The sequence below is a fragment of the Penicillium nucicola genome (genome assembly GCF_028828085.1).
Source record: "Penicillium nucicola strain IBT 29836 chromosome Unknown utg000005l, whole genome shotgun sequence".
NCBI lineage: Eukaryota > Fungi > Ascomycota > Eurotiomycetes > Eurotiales > Aspergillaceae > Penicillium > Penicillium nucicola.
In genome coordinates, this window is record NW_026643129.1 from 1,268,670 (window position 1) to 1,284,761 (window position 16,092).

General features: G+C 50.8%; 6 protein-coding genes across 6 annotated transcripts; 3 read left to right on the top strand and 3 right to left on the bottom strand.

Moving 5' to 3' along the window:
• Window positions 1–496: 496 nt before the first annotated feature.
• N7511_005553 (uncharacterized protein) lies at window positions 497–1,883 on the top strand (the record flags this gene model as incomplete). The annotated part of the gene is made up of 2 exons (XM_057127930.1): window positions 497–918; window positions 1,019–1,883. The coding sequence occupies 2 exons, from the start codon at window positions 497–499 to the stop codon at window positions 1,881–1,883; spliced, it is 1,287 nt and encodes a 428-aa protein (XP_056984447.1).
• A 453-nt stretch (window positions 1,884–2,336) lies between these two features.
• On the bottom strand, window positions 2,337–4,188 carry rfeD (uncharacterized protein; the record flags this gene model as incomplete). The annotated part of the gene is made up of 5 exons (XM_057127931.1): window positions 2,337–3,008; window positions 3,063–3,479; window positions 3,541–3,695; window positions 3,793–4,015; window positions 4,075–4,188. The coding sequence occupies 5 exons, from the start codon at window positions 4,186–4,188 to the stop codon at window positions 2,337–2,339; spliced, it is 1,581 nt and encodes a 526-aa protein (XP_056984448.1).
• A 2,394-nt stretch (window positions 4,189–6,582) lies between these two features.
• Window positions 6,583–7,682, top strand: N7511_005555 (ADP-ribosylglycohydrolase family protein; the record flags this gene model as incomplete). The annotated part of the gene is made up of 3 exons (XM_057127932.1): window positions 6,583–6,734; window positions 6,802–7,226; window positions 7,291–7,682. The coding sequence occupies 3 exons, from the start codon at window positions 6,583–6,585 to the stop codon at window positions 7,680–7,682; spliced, it is 969 nt and encodes a 322-aa protein (XP_056984449.1).
• A 1,775-nt stretch (window positions 7,683–9,457) lies between these two features.
• Window positions 9,458–11,195, bottom strand: trpE (anthranilate synthase TRP2; the record flags this gene model as incomplete). The annotated part of the gene is made up of 4 exons (XM_057127933.1): window positions 9,458–10,764; window positions 10,811–10,884; window positions 10,963–11,111; window positions 11,184–11,195. The coding sequence occupies 4 exons, from the start codon at window positions 11,193–11,195 to the stop codon at window positions 9,458–9,460; spliced, it is 1,542 nt and encodes a 513-aa protein (XP_056984450.1).
• A 488-nt stretch (window positions 11,196–11,683) lies between these two features.
• Window positions 11,684–13,593, bottom strand: N7511_005557 (WD40 repeat domain-containing protein; the record flags this gene model as incomplete). Its single annotated transcript, XM_057127934.1, has 5 exons — window positions 11,684–11,710; window positions 11,758–13,185; window positions 13,277–13,425; window positions 13,477–13,493; window positions 13,544–13,593. 5 exons carry the CDS (start codon window positions 13,591–13,593, stop codon window positions 11,684–11,686), a joined length of 1,671 nt encoding a protein of 556 aa, XP_056984451.1.
• A 941-nt stretch (window positions 13,594–14,534) lies between these two features.
• N7511_005558 (rhomboid family protein) lies at window positions 14,535–15,693 on the top strand (the record flags this gene model as incomplete). Its single annotated transcript, XM_057127935.1, has 2 exons — window positions 14,535–14,926; window positions 14,991–15,693. The coding sequence occupies 2 exons, from the start codon at window positions 14,535–14,537 to the stop codon at window positions 15,691–15,693; spliced, it is 1,095 nt and encodes a 364-aa protein (XP_056984452.1).
• Between the last annotated feature and the right edge of the window lie 399 nt (window positions 15,694–16,092).

Sequence of the window (16,092 nt, forward strand, 5' to 3'; positions counted from 1 at the left end):
GTAAAATGCGAGCTCCGTCTCCAAATGGACTCCGTAGAGGGAGAGGGGAGAGGGGAAATGATTGTCAGAACCCGCACTCCGTAGGTGGCTGAAGATGCTAAAACGGCCATTCCAAGGGGGAAAGCTCAACCCAAACCCTCAACCCTAACTCGCGACCACTCCCATGGACGCAACAAAATCTCGAGTCCAAGTGATGATAGCTACCGGTTCAATTCAAACTCCTCTTCACGACACATTAGACGTAACATGAAAATCCCCCCAACCCTGCATAATCCCACCTCGGAACCCCCCTTTCCCAGCCCCCAGACCGACGATCCATTCCATGCACTGCGATGTCGCAGTGCATATTCGGGCTTGTTGACCATCCCGCGTGCTGTCACCGCGTCTGATACTCTACATAACAAGCAAGCATTCCCAATTCCCTTCAGCCCTCCACTCCCACACATCACACTCCCCTCCAGTATCCGAGCACTGCCAATCCAGTGCCTAGTCCAAGATGAGACCTCAAAGCCTCCTCCTCCCACTTCTAACAACCCTAAACCTCCAAACAACAACCGCATCTTCAAACCCTAAACTAGCCAAACCCTCGACCCTCTGGGCAACCCACTACAATGGCAACGTCTACACGCTCACCCTGAAAGACAATGACCTCCAAATCACCCAGACCCTCAAAACATGCGGCAAAATGCCCAGCTGGTTAACCCTCGACGCGCACTCCCGCACAGTCTACTGCTCCGACGAAGACGGCACGACAGATGCATCCACACACGGCTCCCTGACAGCCCTGCGCGTCGGCGTGAACGGATCTCTAAGTGAGATCGCCAAGACAGACACTGTCGGCGGCGGCGTCGCGAGTGTTATTTACGGCAGTGATGGACCGGGAGAGAAGAGCGGCAAGTATATTGCGATTGCGCATTAGTATGTACCCAGCCCGAGAAGTAGTAGTAGCCCGCTGGACAGTATCCAGCGGGAAGATTTCACATGAGCCACACAGTACTAACCACGCATCTCCACACAGCGAGGGAGCAGCAGTCTCAACATTCGCCCTCCCACTCAAGCCCAACCAACCAGAATCCCAATCCTTCCACTTCAACCTGACGCGTCCCGGCAAAGTCGCGCAGCAGGATACGCCACACCCGCACGAAGTCTTCCTCGACCCGACGGGCACATTCGTCCTGAGTCCCGATCTGGGCGCCGACCTGCTGCGCGTGTACTCGATTGAGGGCTCGAAGGGGGAGTTGAGTGAATGCCCAGCGCTAAATATCACGTACGGCAGCGGACCACGACATGGAATTTTCTGGACGGACGGGACGGATCGATCGTCGCGCGCGTCAGGATCGGGATCGGGTTCGGTTGGTGCATCCTTGCATCAAGCGAAGATGGCCGCTGTCGGCAGAACCATGCTCTACCTGGTCAATGAGATCGGTGGGACGTTGATGGTCTACGATGTCTCGTATTCCCGCTCGGGATGTCTGTCTTTTGAAAAGACTCAGACTGTCGTGCCGTATCCTGGTGGGAAGATGCCTACTGGCGCGACGCCGGCGGAGATTCGTAGGGTGGGAGATGCGATTTATGTTTCTATTCGCAGTGATCAGGGCTATGCGCCTGCTGACTCCATGGTTGTTCTTGATCGGAATGCCACTGATGGGTCTGTTCGCGTGCGAAACACGGATTCTGCGTTTGGAAAGGTCCCCCGCACGTTTGTGATCAACCGACGGGGAGATCTGGTTGCTATTGGGAACCAGGCTTCTGCGACGGTGGATATCGTGCGCAGGGATCGGAAGACCGGCAATCTTGGAGACCTGGTTGCTAAGGTCCAGGTTGGGGAGCCTGGGGCGGTTGGTAGCGCCGAGGGTTTGAGTAGTGTTATTTGGGATGAGTAGGTAGATTTGGTTGGTTTGTGGTGGAAATGCTGGAATGTAAATCAAATCATGGATGTGAGGATAGTAGCTATCCGGTTCTCTATAAACAGCGCGATAGCAGGAAATCAGTGCAGTACAGTTCAACATAAATCACACGGAACATAAACATAAAACATAAAATCATAACCAAACATGTCCAGTCCGTGTCCCATCCATAAATAACCCAATGCAGCCAAAAGAAAGAAAAGCGAAATGTACCCCTTAACATTGTACCATGAAAAAAAAGACCAGCTTCTTCGGGGTTTTGTCGGGAACCTGCCGAATACCAGCCTTGAAACTCCTGCACATTTGGATGGCCCATGTGATGGCAAAAGCCAAAATTTCGAATAAATAACAATATAAAGAACGTGTATCAAACATCAGTCGTAAATGCGTGACGCCAATGATGGACAATGACGCTGTCTTAAAGTCTTTTCACTTGATGTCGATCTGGAATGCTTTCCATTTCCCGCCCACTGTTCGACATCGTGGGCACCCACGAGGGCCGGGATAACTTGTCGGCCCGTGCTGCATGTTGTTCATTAGGCCGTTGCCCGGGGTTCGGAATGAGGCCGGGGGACTCGAAATGAACATGCCCACACAGTCGCGACACACGCCACAGATACACTCGGTACAAGCATAGCTTTCATTGAGAGCGGATGGTCGCTTGCAGTTGGCGCAAAAGACTTGCACCTCTCTGTTGCGGAAAGACGATGGCGTGGGGTTTGAGAACCGATGATGCTGGCGTTGCGAAATTGGTGGTATCAAGCCCATTGTTGGGCTGGAATCCGAGTTTATCGAGGGCGCAATTCCTGATGCACCAGACAGATTTCTACCAGAGGCTGACGACATGGAATCAAGCGAAGATTCAATCGATGGGAATGGCTCCAAGTCGCTGTCGCGGTTGCGATGGTTCTCAAACGGCGGTGGTGTCAATGCTTTGTGCAGAGGCGAAGCAGCGTAGTTGTGAGGAGTGAACTGGCGATGCGATGAAAGTGGAGGCAATCCTGCGGATTGGAAAGCGGGTGGTAGCGAAGAACGATTTTTCACAGAAGGAGCAGACGTCACGTTGGAGAGTAGTGGGGCAATCGTTGGAGACCGACCAGCCTGAGATTATTTGCATCAGTAAAGGAACATGTCGAGATTGTATTCAACACTCACCTCAGAGTACCGCTCATCGTCTGCTTCGGTTGCCGAGGTCGCCGCTTCAATCAAATCTTCCCATCGCTTGCCTTGCGCCCACGCTGCAGTTTGTGGTTCCGCCGAAAGGGCCTTGCGGTCGCCCAGACTTGGTCGCCGTCCGAATTCCTTTGACTTGGGCCGATCCTGTTTCGGTTTCCGCGCAGATTGTGAAATGGACGACTTGCGCGGCCGCGAGAACTTGTCTCGTCGCTGAATGGGGGGTAGTGTGGATGAGCGACCGGGCGGAGAATGATTCAAAATCGACGGAAGCAGTTCGCGGGGACGAGGCGACGAAAATGGCGGCAAGGATTCCTGTTTGAAGTGATCACGAAGCGGGGGAAGTTCAATCGTGGAGCGCATACGAGGATGGCTCAAGTCGGTATCGGAATGGGTTTCCTGGGGAAATGCGGGTCAGTGCCGTGGAGAGAGAGAGAGACCCCAGTCCAGAGTAACCCACCATGTCGGTATCCCAATCCGACGCCAGGCGATGGTGGTGCAATTGTGCCAGAGCAACGGCCGCTGTAGCAGCAGCTGGGTGGGGTTCATCGTGACCTCGAGGGGTCGCCGGAGATCCGGCATCAGCAACGTAAATGTCCCTATCCGGCGCAACATCTGTCGGTAGCCGTCAGTACCCAAGAGAAGGTGGAAGACAGAGAGGCCACGGGAAACAGGCAAACAAGTTGCGAGTTGAAAAAGAACAAAAACTCACCTTGAGGCCGGCGGGGTTGTGCGGGTTCTGGGGGAGACAGCTGCACTCGTTGCTCGGGCGGGGTGTTCACCATCAGCAGGAAGCTCTCTTCGGTGGCCGGGAGCTTCGGGATATAGTGGTTCGGATGCGCACGTCGAATGTGCTCCTGCATGGAGCGATAGCGCTTTTCCTGAGCACCAACCAGATTAGTTTGATTCCCAGTTGCACATCCCCAAAGCTCCAGCTGCAGAGTCATAGGTATAGGTGGGGCTTGAGGCGTCTGGCGTTTAGGGAAGAACTCACACCCAGGCATCTCTTGCGACAATTGGAGCTGTCATTATTCTTCAGAGGACAGACTACTTCATTGTTGGCATCAGTGACCGAGAAGGAGCTAGTCAGTGAGCTTCGAGGAGGCATGGTGCATATGGGGAGGGGGGGGGGGGGGTGTTCAAGATCCCGAGGGGCGAGATGAAAGATAAGGGAGGGGAGAGGTCAACCAAGCAGGGATTTTATGAAGAACCGAAAGGACCAGGATTGGCAAACATGGGAAGATCTCGAAGAAGAGAAGAAAGGGAAAGGAAGAAGTGTAGAGAGAGCACCTCGCCCCGTTGTGGGAATGTATTACCGTACGTTGTAATTAACTTACCCCATATCCGATCTTTCTTATTTTATTTTTTTCTTACTTGTTTTTTTGCACTTCTTAGGGAGAAATCACCATCTCAATAGTCCTCCAATCGCCCTCCATGCATACTTGCATGGATTTCCTGTCCTGCACTGACTCCATAGGCTCATACTTGGAATGTTCTCTCAAGGGGGGAGAAAAATTGAGATGCCGCTTTAGTAAATTACTGGCGGTTTTCGGAAAGCCCGGTGGAACACCGAGAACTTGTAATTTTGGAATCGTGAGAATTAAAAAAAGAAGAAACCGAGTAGAAAGTCGAAAAGTCGAGACTGGAGGACCAGACTCAAGAGTCTCGAAGATGTCTCACAGCGATACTCGACACAATGTGGGAGTCGCGATAGGCGCTATCAGCGGCCCCTCCGAAGCTCTCCCCAGCTGAAACTGCGAATTCCAGAAGCTTTGGGAGGGAGCTCCGGGTGGCAAGCCGTATTGTTACCGTATGGCTTCCCATCTTTGCCTTCCGAGGCAAATAAGGTCAGTCGTGGACATCGACTGGGATTTCGAGCTGTTCCGACGATGAGAGCTCTGGTTAGTCTAGCTCGACTCATCGCCAGACAGCTCGAACAGGGTCAATCGAGCTCAACATCTCACTTTCGCAGTCAAGCTGAAGAGGCCCAACTCCATGGCACATGCCGAAGAGCATCCCAAAGCAGTTTGATTGGTTGGCCGCCTGAGTGGACCCCTCCAGGTGCCAATTATCTTCACTCTGATTGGCTGCATCCCCGCGCCATCCCGGATGTGGTTGGCCGTGCAGAAAAAAGTCTGTCTGGAGCTGTTTCGCTTACGGCTACACGGGCTGGGGGGGATGCGATTCTGGCTATCTTCCATAACCATTGATAATAGCTTCACTATCTACTGTTTTGCTATTGTATGATCCACTGTGGAGCTCATCGTTCTACTGAAATCCATAATTGTGGGCCTGAATGCTTCACTGTACTGTATAGCGTTATACTCTGCTGTACTGTATCTCCTTGCTGGAGGCTGTTACGGCGGCCAATCAGAGAGAATCTTGACCTAGCCACAGTTTGGATCTGAGAACCTTGCTTCTTCTTCATACACAAGTGATGAGAAGCATCCTCGACGTACATATCACTGGCAGTGCAAGCTGATGGGGTTCTCTTCGGCAATCTGGAACTATAGAGATGCCGATACCGGACCCCTAGTGGAAGGCGTTCTGTCACTTTGCCCTGATCTCCGCATACTGCACTGGCTCAACCTTGCCTGGCTGCCGTCAGATGGAATGCCGCCTGCTGTGCCATTCCAGCTTCGTACTGGAGCTTCGTCATCTAATCGAATGGGGTGGATTATCTGATTATCTTCCCGAATACACATCGGTCATCTATATATGCTTTTACACGCAGAACCCTTGTTTACTCGTTTTTCTTTACGGGTTTGTTTGTCTATGTTGATATCCCGCTCGTTTAATCGACCTAGTCTGCACACCCTTTGAGTCCAATATTCCAGAGGTGGCCAACATTTTTGTGCAACTAGGACGACCCACGACTTGTAACACGGAGTATCTGAAGTTGACCCATATGACTTACCAGAGTTTGTCAGAAACTCCATACGGGCGTTCAAAAAGACCGGCCAGGAACCCGAAAGCTAACCGTACAACAGGGACCGAGGCGTCTCTCCACACTAGCTGATGATTGGCAAGGATGATTCACACAGGAGTCAGAGTCAGCACTCAATATCATCATCAACTGGGAGAGGGGCATCATCCACACCGTAGAATCCATCACCGACACATCTTCCTTTGGGATGAATTAAACCATTCCTTATATTCCAAGGTCTCGGAGACATGACAAGCATGGAAAACTAGCTGGAATCAGCTGAGAATAAGCAGACATAGCCGGGATACCAACAACCAAGTCAGCCTATACTAGGCAGCCACCAGCGCGGAGGTCCCCACATGAGGCTCGTATTCACAGCCACAAAGCCCTAAGGGAGTGCGATGACACGCGATCAGCCTTGGTGGAATCACTTGGCTACGTGCACTGCGCCTTTCGCCAGACCAATGGATCCATGTTAACTTGATCTGACTCACCCACTAGCCCAACGTAAATAAAATACCCCTCCCTCTTCAAGCTCTCAAATCACATCAACATACAAACCAGCTTCTGACATCCATGTCTGTATCACTGGAATCTCGCGCAAAGGGTGCAATCTGGGGAGTCTGCGTCGCCGACGCCCTGGGCGGACCAGTCCAGTTCGAAGATCCAAAGACATTCGAGCCGATTACTGGGTTGAGATATGTGGCGCCGTTTGATCAACCTGCTGGGTGAGTATTGACGATCGCCTATGCACCCTCAAAATCACGACAGCTGTATCTAATATAACTCATACAGCTCCTACTCGGACGATGGCTCAATGACTCTAGCCCTAGCCTACTCCATCGCCGAATCAGAAATGGACTACAACCACACGCTCTCAATCAAGTTCTACGTCGAATGGATGCGAAGTGGTCGATTCGGAACCATTGATCGAGCCTGGGATATGGGCCGGTCAACGCGCAAATCCTTGTCTATCTGGAATAATTCCCGCATGGAAAATCTTGAGGCTGCACAGGCTCGCATTGATATTGAGTTGGACGGAGAGGAATTTTCTGGAAATGGGAGCTTGATGAGGATTGTTCCTCTTGGTGTTGCTTACTGGAATGATGTTCGTCTTGCGAGGGACCTTGCCCGGGTTCAAAGTCGTGTCACGCATCCTTCTTTGGCCTGTGTTGAGGCTTGTGCAGCTTATACGGTGCTAGTTTGTGGGGCTATGAATGGTGAGTACTTTTTTTGTTGATTGCTTGTTGGGGCTTATGCTAACCTTTCTGGTTTTCTATGCAGGTCATTCAAAGAAGCAGTTGTTTGATTCGATTTCTGCTTTTCGTTTTACGCATCCTGCTTTGAAGGCACGTGTGGCGCAATACAAAAGTCTCGAGGACTGGACTGCCAAGACTGATAGGCATATTACGAGTAGTGGGTGGGTTGTTGATACGCTTGAGGTTGCGCTGTGGGCTTTCTTTAGGTTTGATACCTGGAAGAAGGGTGCTTTGGCTGTTGTGAATCGAGGTGGTGATTCTGATACTGCTGGTGCTGTTTATGGAGGCTTGGCTGGGGCATTTTATGGGGTTGAGTCTATACCTCGGGAATGGAAGGATGGAATGCAGAGAAAAGACTTTATTGGGGGCATTGCAACGAAGTTGGCCTCTGGGGTTGTTGATGCCAGTTCGAAGTGAGGTCTTGACAGCGGAATGATGATGGAATACCCAGTAGCTACATAGCTAATCTTATTTGTCTTTCATAACTCTTGTGGCCGACAAAAACACCTTAAACCCGATATAGCTGGTGGACAGGACTAAAGGCGGCAGACCTTTTGATATTATATTCCCTAAAACTACAGAGGACTGTGTTTGACTGAGCTGTAAAAATATTGCAATTCTTCTTTGAGATATTATGGCTTTAAAATATTTAGAATATAACGTCTTTCATGAGAGTCTAGAGAGCATTTATTGCTTAGTGAACATCTGTGCCTACTCCATGCTTATAGTGAAACTTGAAAACTTCAGTATTGCTCTCATTGTACGATACACTCAAATTATTATTTGTGGCATGAATGCCCTCATCTGCGATAAACTTGTAGCAAAGCATCAATAGTGAGATTTTCATTACTCCGAGCTAAATAAATCGAGGTTTGACATCGATCGTTACTTGTACAATATCTACATTCGCCTTGTACTTAATTAAAGCTTTGACTACTTCTAAATAGCTAGAGCATGCAGCTCTTGGTATTATAATTTGACATCATAGGGATTCACAGAAATCAGTATAGAAATAATATCAACAACTTCTATTAATAACCAAGTGCTTCACCTTAGGCTTTGACTGCAAAGTGCTGTCCGTTCACAGACCTCGGGGAACCAGCAGTTGTGTACATCACACAGCTGTTTCTGGCCTGATTCAAGAGACCGGCTATCTTGCAGGTAGGGAATTAAGCCCATAGATCGACACACACGGGCAACTCAGCCACTGTAATAGCAGGCCTGTTGACAATTCCGGTCCGGACACTGAAAAAAAGCGATATTAGCAATTTCGGACAGACTGACGCAGGAGTTGGTATATCGACTTACTCGAATTGCAACTGACACCCCATACATGACCTGTTTGATCCTGGTTGGGCCAATTTGTGCCTCCAGATGTAGTGCCTGAGGTTGGTATTAGCTTGACCTTTTTCACTGGGTAATAAACAAGAGGAATATCCAAGAGCAACTTACAGTCGGCGACTTTGCCGCCACCAGAACCTCCACTAAATGTTTGGGTGGTGAGGTGGAGTTCCTGAAGTTTTAAAAGTAGTTGAAGTTGAAGCTGTTTTGGTTACTCGGTACGTTCCGTTCTATGCTTTAGTGATAGCCGTCAATCTTTAGTCTCGGCTCTTTCGTTCCAAAAGAAACATGAACTTATCACCTTAAGTCGAGATTCTATTCTTCATGATAGTAATGATAGAAAGTGGCCAAGAGCACTAAGAAACAGGCAATCACATGATGCGGCTTATGTGGTTTCAAAGTTACTGTTTCTTGATTTGAGATAACCCTAAATTGACGACGGCTGTCACGCCATTCCTGAGAAAAGCTACCGTCCGGGTTGTTGCATGCATATAACATTAAGATTTACTCTTACTTAAACGCAAAGAAACCATTAGACCCTTGTTCATACAGGGTCAACGTTGGTGTATCCATATGGAAATAGGTGATAAGGTCAAATCACGAACATGGCCGCATCTTTCGCTATAACTTATAGTATAGCCGAATAAGGTCACCTTATCGGTACAAGCATCAGCGTATTCCAAGAAAGAACCCAAAAAAAAGATCAATAGAAAACCGAAACTTTCGAAAATATGTATGGCCTAGATCCTGTACAGACAACCAAGCCGGGCAAAGAGCCCCCAAATATATTGATATCCAAACTGAAAATGAGAATGAAAACCAACAGTTCTAATAATTTTACTACGCTGCTGCTACTGCTCCATGCTCAAATACTTAGCCTCGGCACCCTTAATACAAGCAATATTGGCACCGAGCTTGTTAATCGTCTCAATATACTCGTCATACGGATCCGAGTCGAAGACAATACCACCACCAGCCTGAAGATAAGCAACGCCATCTTTGACCATCATAGTGCGCAGCGCGATACAAGTGTCCATGGCACCGGGTTCCTCGGAGGAACCGTCAATGCTGGCGCTGTTATATCCAAAGTAGCCAACGGCACCGGCATAGACGCCCCGCTTTTCGCCTTCTAGTTCGGCGATCAGGGACATGGCGCGGACCTTGGGGGCGCCGGAAACTGTACCGGCTGGGAAGATGGAACGGAAGGCGTCAAAGCGGGTCATTCCTGGGCGGAGGGTTCCAGAGACTTGCGAGACGAGGTGCTGGACGTGGGAGAATTTCTCGACGACCATGAGGCGGTCGACTTGCGTTGAGTTTGGGTCGCAGACACGGTTTACGTCGTTGCGGGCTAGATCGACTAGCATGACGTGCTCGGCGCGGTCTTTTAGACTGCTGCGGAGTTCGTTGGCTAGGGCTGTGTCTTCTTCTGGGGTCTTGCCTCGCTTGACCGTTCCAGCGATTGGGTGCGTGATGATGCGGCCGCGTTCCTCCTTGACTAGGAGCTCGGGGCTGGCTCCTACCAGCTGGAAGTCTTGGCAATCGATGTAGAACAGGTACGGGGAGGGATTGACGGTGCGGAGGTGGCGGAAGAGATTGTAGGGGTGGAGAGAGGTGGGTCGTGATAGGCGCTGGGAGGGGACGGTCTGGAAGATGTCGCCCTTGGCGATGTGCTGCTTCAGTCTGTTGACGTGGTTTTCGTAGCCCTCCTGTCCGATGTTGGATGTATACTCCTGGTTGGGGATGATGGGTCCTTGAGGGGGAAGCGGTGTGCGGTCCTGAAGCAGGGTCTCAATTGTCTTTTGGATAATGGCGTGGCCCTTGGCGTACGAGGCCTCGATATCGGCATCGGCCGAGGGGATGGGGACATAGGTGATGACCTTGACAACCTGGAAGAAGTGGTCGAACGCGACAATCGTGTCGAATAGCATGAAGAACGACTCGGGCACTTTAAGGACATCCTTCATTGGTCGTGCTGACTTCGGCTCGAAGTACCTGACACAGTCATATCCAACATATCCGATTGCTCCAGCAGTCAATGGCGGAAGAACCAATCCGGGCACGGAGGCGACGCGGAATTGAGAGAGCTCTTCCTCGAGGTAGGGTAGGGGGTCCGCTGCCGGTCCATGTCCTTCTCCAGTCTTGATGACTTTTCTAGGATCTGGGACGGTTAGCAATGCGACCAAGTCAAGTCTTTGGACACCCACCTGCGCCAACAAAGCTGTATCGTCCAATGGTTTCTGTGGTAGCTGCACTCTCGTACAAAAATGACAATCGCGAACTAAGCAGGGTCAGCGATCATGTTCTTCCCCTCGTGCCCCGCCTTGTCTCCAACTATGCGGTCAAGGCCATGACTCACTTTTCCGCAATCTTCAAATACGCGAGTGTCGGAGTCAACAGATCGGCAGGAATTGAAGCAGTAACGGGGAGGAGGTTAGGAGGGAACTGGGAGTTCCGGGATTTTGAGATCACATCTTGCGCCGTCTCGAGCGACGGGACCGTGGCGATCTGAATCATCGGTGTCCGTTAGCAAAATGTACCCGCAACAGCTAAATATGTAAGATCCATGCAAGTGCTTACAGAGGGTGCCATTGTTCGTGGTTGAAATTACACGAGTAGAGGGTAGAGGGAAGATCGATTTGGTGGGAAAATGATTCACAGTGGGGATATCGCCGGGTCGGCAGGAATGCGCTTATCGCACTTGGGAGCTATCATGGGTATGCCCAAGGCGAAGATTTTATTCAATACAAAGCCGATTACTACTTTCAGGAGATGAATTTGAGGTCAATGGGTATTTTCTTGATTAATAAACAAGTTCGTTCCGGGAAATATCACCACTGGAGCAGAGAAATAAAGAGAATAGACAGAATCCACCGTCGCCAGTCCATGTTCGCCGTGCCCACCCAACCCTATCCCAAGCAATGCATGCCGTTATGCATTTCTAAGCAAGAAAAAATGTATGTTCACAGAAAAAAAAGAGGCGAAGAGTTGGTCTTCGAAGAAAGAAAGGCTTTTCAAGTGGGAATGTCGGTTGAGCATGAGTCGTAAATTGTTATGTTGTAGATTCAAAGCCCAGCTCATCACCGTTGCAAATTAACAAGTGCCATCTATTTGAGTTAGCATGAGTGGACAGGAACCAATGGTTGGAACATACCTGTTTGTCGAGGCCATAGGCAAGTCGCTTGCCATCTGCATCCCATGAAAGAGCCCGATATCCAGCCGACTCTGTGTGACCATTCTGTCCATTGGTCATGCCATCCTCTTTTTTCACCTCCGAACTAGGTGCAGTCCAAGTAGCCATCGGCTCACCTCCACGCTCGACATTCCAGATGAAGAGTGAATCCTTGCCGCCTGCACTGAAAGCGTATCCGTCAGGGGAGAAGCATCCTGCAAGAGCAGGAACCGATTCACCAAGGCGAAGCTTGTGAAGGCACGAGAAGTCTTTTGACTCGAGATCGACCTGCCACACCTTGACCGCATTATCTGTTCCGAAAGAAGCAAAAACAATGCGCTGGTCATGGGGTTGAGGGCGAATCTCGATCCCGGTAATGGTCTCTTGGTGTGCATTTGAGATCAGAATATCATGGGTAGGGATCCAAATCGCATTAGTGGTTGCAGATGCAGCGATGGCAACTGAGTGAGTATCCGTCTGAACACAACGAATGAACTCCCAAGCCGCGCTAGGTCCGTTGGCTGCATATTTCTTAGCCAATCGGACGTTGCTGTCCACTTCACATTGATATACTGCACCCTCGCCAGAGGCGAACACCTGATTGTGACCGCACCACGCGAGATCAAAGATGGGACTTTCGATATGTTGGGGTGGAGGGAAAACATCAGGTCGACGGCTGTCGTCCCATAGTGCCAGTTCCGAGATGTGGTTGTCTGAGGCCACAACCACCAATTGTGAACTGAAATTCGCCCAATGCAAGCCTGTGATCATCCGAGGTAGTTCAGGAAGTAGATCCACAGCTTCACCATTGACATTGTACATCGTGATGGTGCCCCGTTGCTCTGCGCAAGTTGCGACAGCTAACTTCTCACCAACAGCATCCCAGCCAACGGCCGACACACATGTGCTGCTATTCTTGTGGTCCACAATCTTCTTTTTCACAGGTGACGATGACGATGACAACTTCCATAAATCACAAAAGGTGTCACCAGCAGCCACCACCATAGTCGGGTCCTTCGGCCTCCATAAGGCACGAGTCACGTGGTCCTCCGCATCCAGCAAGGCGGTGTCGGGCGTCAAATCAGCGGCCTTGGCGGGGGAGATCTGGACGCCAACGCTGCCGCCGTTCGTCAGGGCGAAGGTGGGTTCGGGGATCTCCCCCATACTGATATCGCCATCGCCATCTAAGTTAGGAGTGCTGGGTTTGCTTTCAGTGGCATCATCATCCATAGAATCGTCTTCTCGGGCCTGCTTTCCGGGATCGGCATGCCCATTCGGATGGTCGCGCGCAACTTTGCCGGGGGAAGCTTGGTCTGTGCCGACTTCATCGCGCCTGTCCACCACCCCAGTTTCAAAAGGTTCAGGTCCAAAGAAATAGTCATTTGGTGATAAGTTGATGTGATTGCCCTCCTGCGCAATCCAATTAGAACCTCAATGTGGGAGATTTGGGGGAGCAGCAGAGGTTGCGCCCCCTGGCGCGTAGGCTCGCAGGTTAACGTACCTTGTCAAGTGAGGATTGGAGCTCGTGGTACTGTAGACCCTTCTGGACCAGTGATACCAGAGCATGCGTCTTGATGTAAGGCGCAAATGGAAGAGTCTGTGGATCAGGATACCATGCGCGCTGCAACGACACAGCGGCATCGCCATGGCCTGTCGCATTGGGTTAGACGGAATTCGGAACTGCAGGGTTAGGAGACGAACCTGATTCTTGGAGATATCTGACGATGATCAGTACAGCACGTGCATGGGGATTTACGGAAGTACTCACCTCCATATTAAGTAGTTGACATGATGCGAAGTGAGGTCAGGTTGTGCCATGATTACATGTGCGACCAGTCAAGTGCCGCGGACATGCCAGAGTGGGAAGGGAAGCTGTTTGCTAGGTCGAAAATCAAAGTGGAGAGAGAAGCTTGCGAAGGGGAAGCTGCGGGAGTGGAGTTGAAAGAAAGGAGAAATTGAGACGAGATCTGAGAGGTCACGAAAGAAATGAAGATTGGAGACCGGAGAATGGAGAATGGAGAATGGAGAAAAGGGAAAAGACGTGAAGATCTGAGATTAAGGATCCAGGCACTAGCCACGGGATCCTGTGGCGTCCACTCTTGAACCTCACACTGTCTTCACTTTTAACTCGCTTGGAAATTAACACTGAACACTTAAATTACCCGAGCCCCAGGTTGCAATGCAAAAGCCTATAATTTCGTGTAGCCCGTAAGGCCGTAAGCCCCTACCCTACGCCCATACGCCCATGAGCCCCGTCTGCGAACGGTTCTCCACATGGGCGCCTAACACTCCAGGTGTCAACTTGGATTGGGACTGAGACGGAGCCTTTGTTCCTCCCCCCTTTTCTGAGGTTGATTTCTGTTTCTCTTGCATGTACATGCGTATATCGACATGTGCTGTTTAAACATATGTGCCTCACTGCATCCACCCGAGCCTAGATAGCTGCAGTCTAGGTGGATCGTGGCTCATGCCTCGGGTCTAACTTCTCCCTCTTGTCGATCATAGGTCGAACTGTTGACCTGGATGGGAATGCTAGTCGGTGATGATATCAGATAGTCTATAAAATGCAGTGCCTATAGACACAACCCCGACCTAGAGGTGGACCATGGAGACCCTGGACATGGACTCAAATCCACATAATGAAACTGGCGCCTTGAAGCTCCCGCGCTAAATATGGCAACTTCCGCTCTGCGCTAAACTTCCCACACTTGGACACCTGGGCAACACTGTCATCTTAGGCCTTTCGCCTGCGGAGCAACATGTCCCTCCGAATCAACATTCCTCCAGCCACTCGCAGCTGCCTTGTCAGTTTATTGACGCTCTCCCTTCTCTACAACATTGCTAGATGGCGCCAAATTGACACCACCGGGGGAACACCAACCACCTCACCTCTCGTACCCTACCTGACTCTTGTCCCCTCCTACGTCTTCTACTATCCCTGGACAATCGCAACGGCGACATTTGTCGAGCAAAACATCTTCACCGTCCTACTCAACGCAGCAACCATCTTCTATGGCGGCAAATACCTGGAACGCGCATGGGGCTCGCGCGAGTTCAGCAAGTTCATCGCCGTCGTCGCCGTGATCCCCTGCGTGGTGATAGTCCCCATCTACTTAACATGGGGCGCAATCGGCGGCTCCTCGGGTACAACGTATGTCCCTCACATAACCCACCCTCGGCTATGTCAGAGATGTCGGTCACTAACAACCTCCAAGCCTCACACAGATCTGCGGGGGCGTCTCCATCCAAGGCTCCTTCCTCGTCGCCTTCAAGCAACTTGTCCCCGAACACACCGTCACAATCTTAAAGGGCCTCGTCAAGATACGCGTAAAGCACTTCCCAGCCCTCTTTCTCCTCTTAAACACCATTAGCGGCTTCATCTTCGGAACTGACACGGCCGCCGTACTTGCCTGCTTGGGTGTCTTAACAAGCTGGACCTACCTCCGCTTCTACAAGCGCCAGCCCGATTTAACGGGAACCTCCAACGGCAGCAGCATCAAAGGTGACGCCAGCGAAACCTTCGCCTTTGCGTGCCTTTTCCCGGATGTCATGCAGCCACCCATCGCCTTCGTCGCGGACCAGATCTACGCCGCTCTAGTGGCAATGCGGATCCTGAGACCGTTCTCAGAGGACGATATCGCCTCAGGCAACCAGCAGGTTTTGGCCCGCGGCGAAGCCGGCCTCCCGACACTACTCAGCAGCCAGCGCGGCGGGGCGGACTCAAGGGCGAAGCGTGAGGAAGCAGAACGGAGACGGACACTCGCCCTCCGGGCTTTAGATCAGCGCTTGCAGGCGGCTACGATTGCCCGGCCCCAGCCTCAACCGCAAGGCGAGCCGAGCTCATCTTCGCAGGGGGTTGCTGCTGCCGCCGGTCAGGGTATGCTGGGTGAAACGAGTTATGATCCAGACCATGCATGAATGAAGTTTTGTTTGAAGAGGGAGCGGCGCTATGCTTCGACTCTGGTGTTACGTTATGGGTTCATGGCGCCATTATGGGATTTGGCGATTGGGACATACACTCGTATTTCGTGACTTGGCCGGTTTGTGGCTGATATAACTATATGCGCTATACTGACATTGTTTCTGCTTTTATTCCCTCCTTTGGATTCTTTTGCGGGCATGTACATGATCCACTCGATCTTGTTTTGGATACTCATCTTCGATTTTCGTGCCTGGATGTGGCGGTGTCTTGTGTTTTGTTTTCGTTTAGCTTTTCAGCCTTGAATTCGATTTTTGCTTTATACCACTTTTGTTGTGTATATACATGCAGTGCAATCTGACTATGAAATTTGTACACTTTCATGCTTCACGTTGATA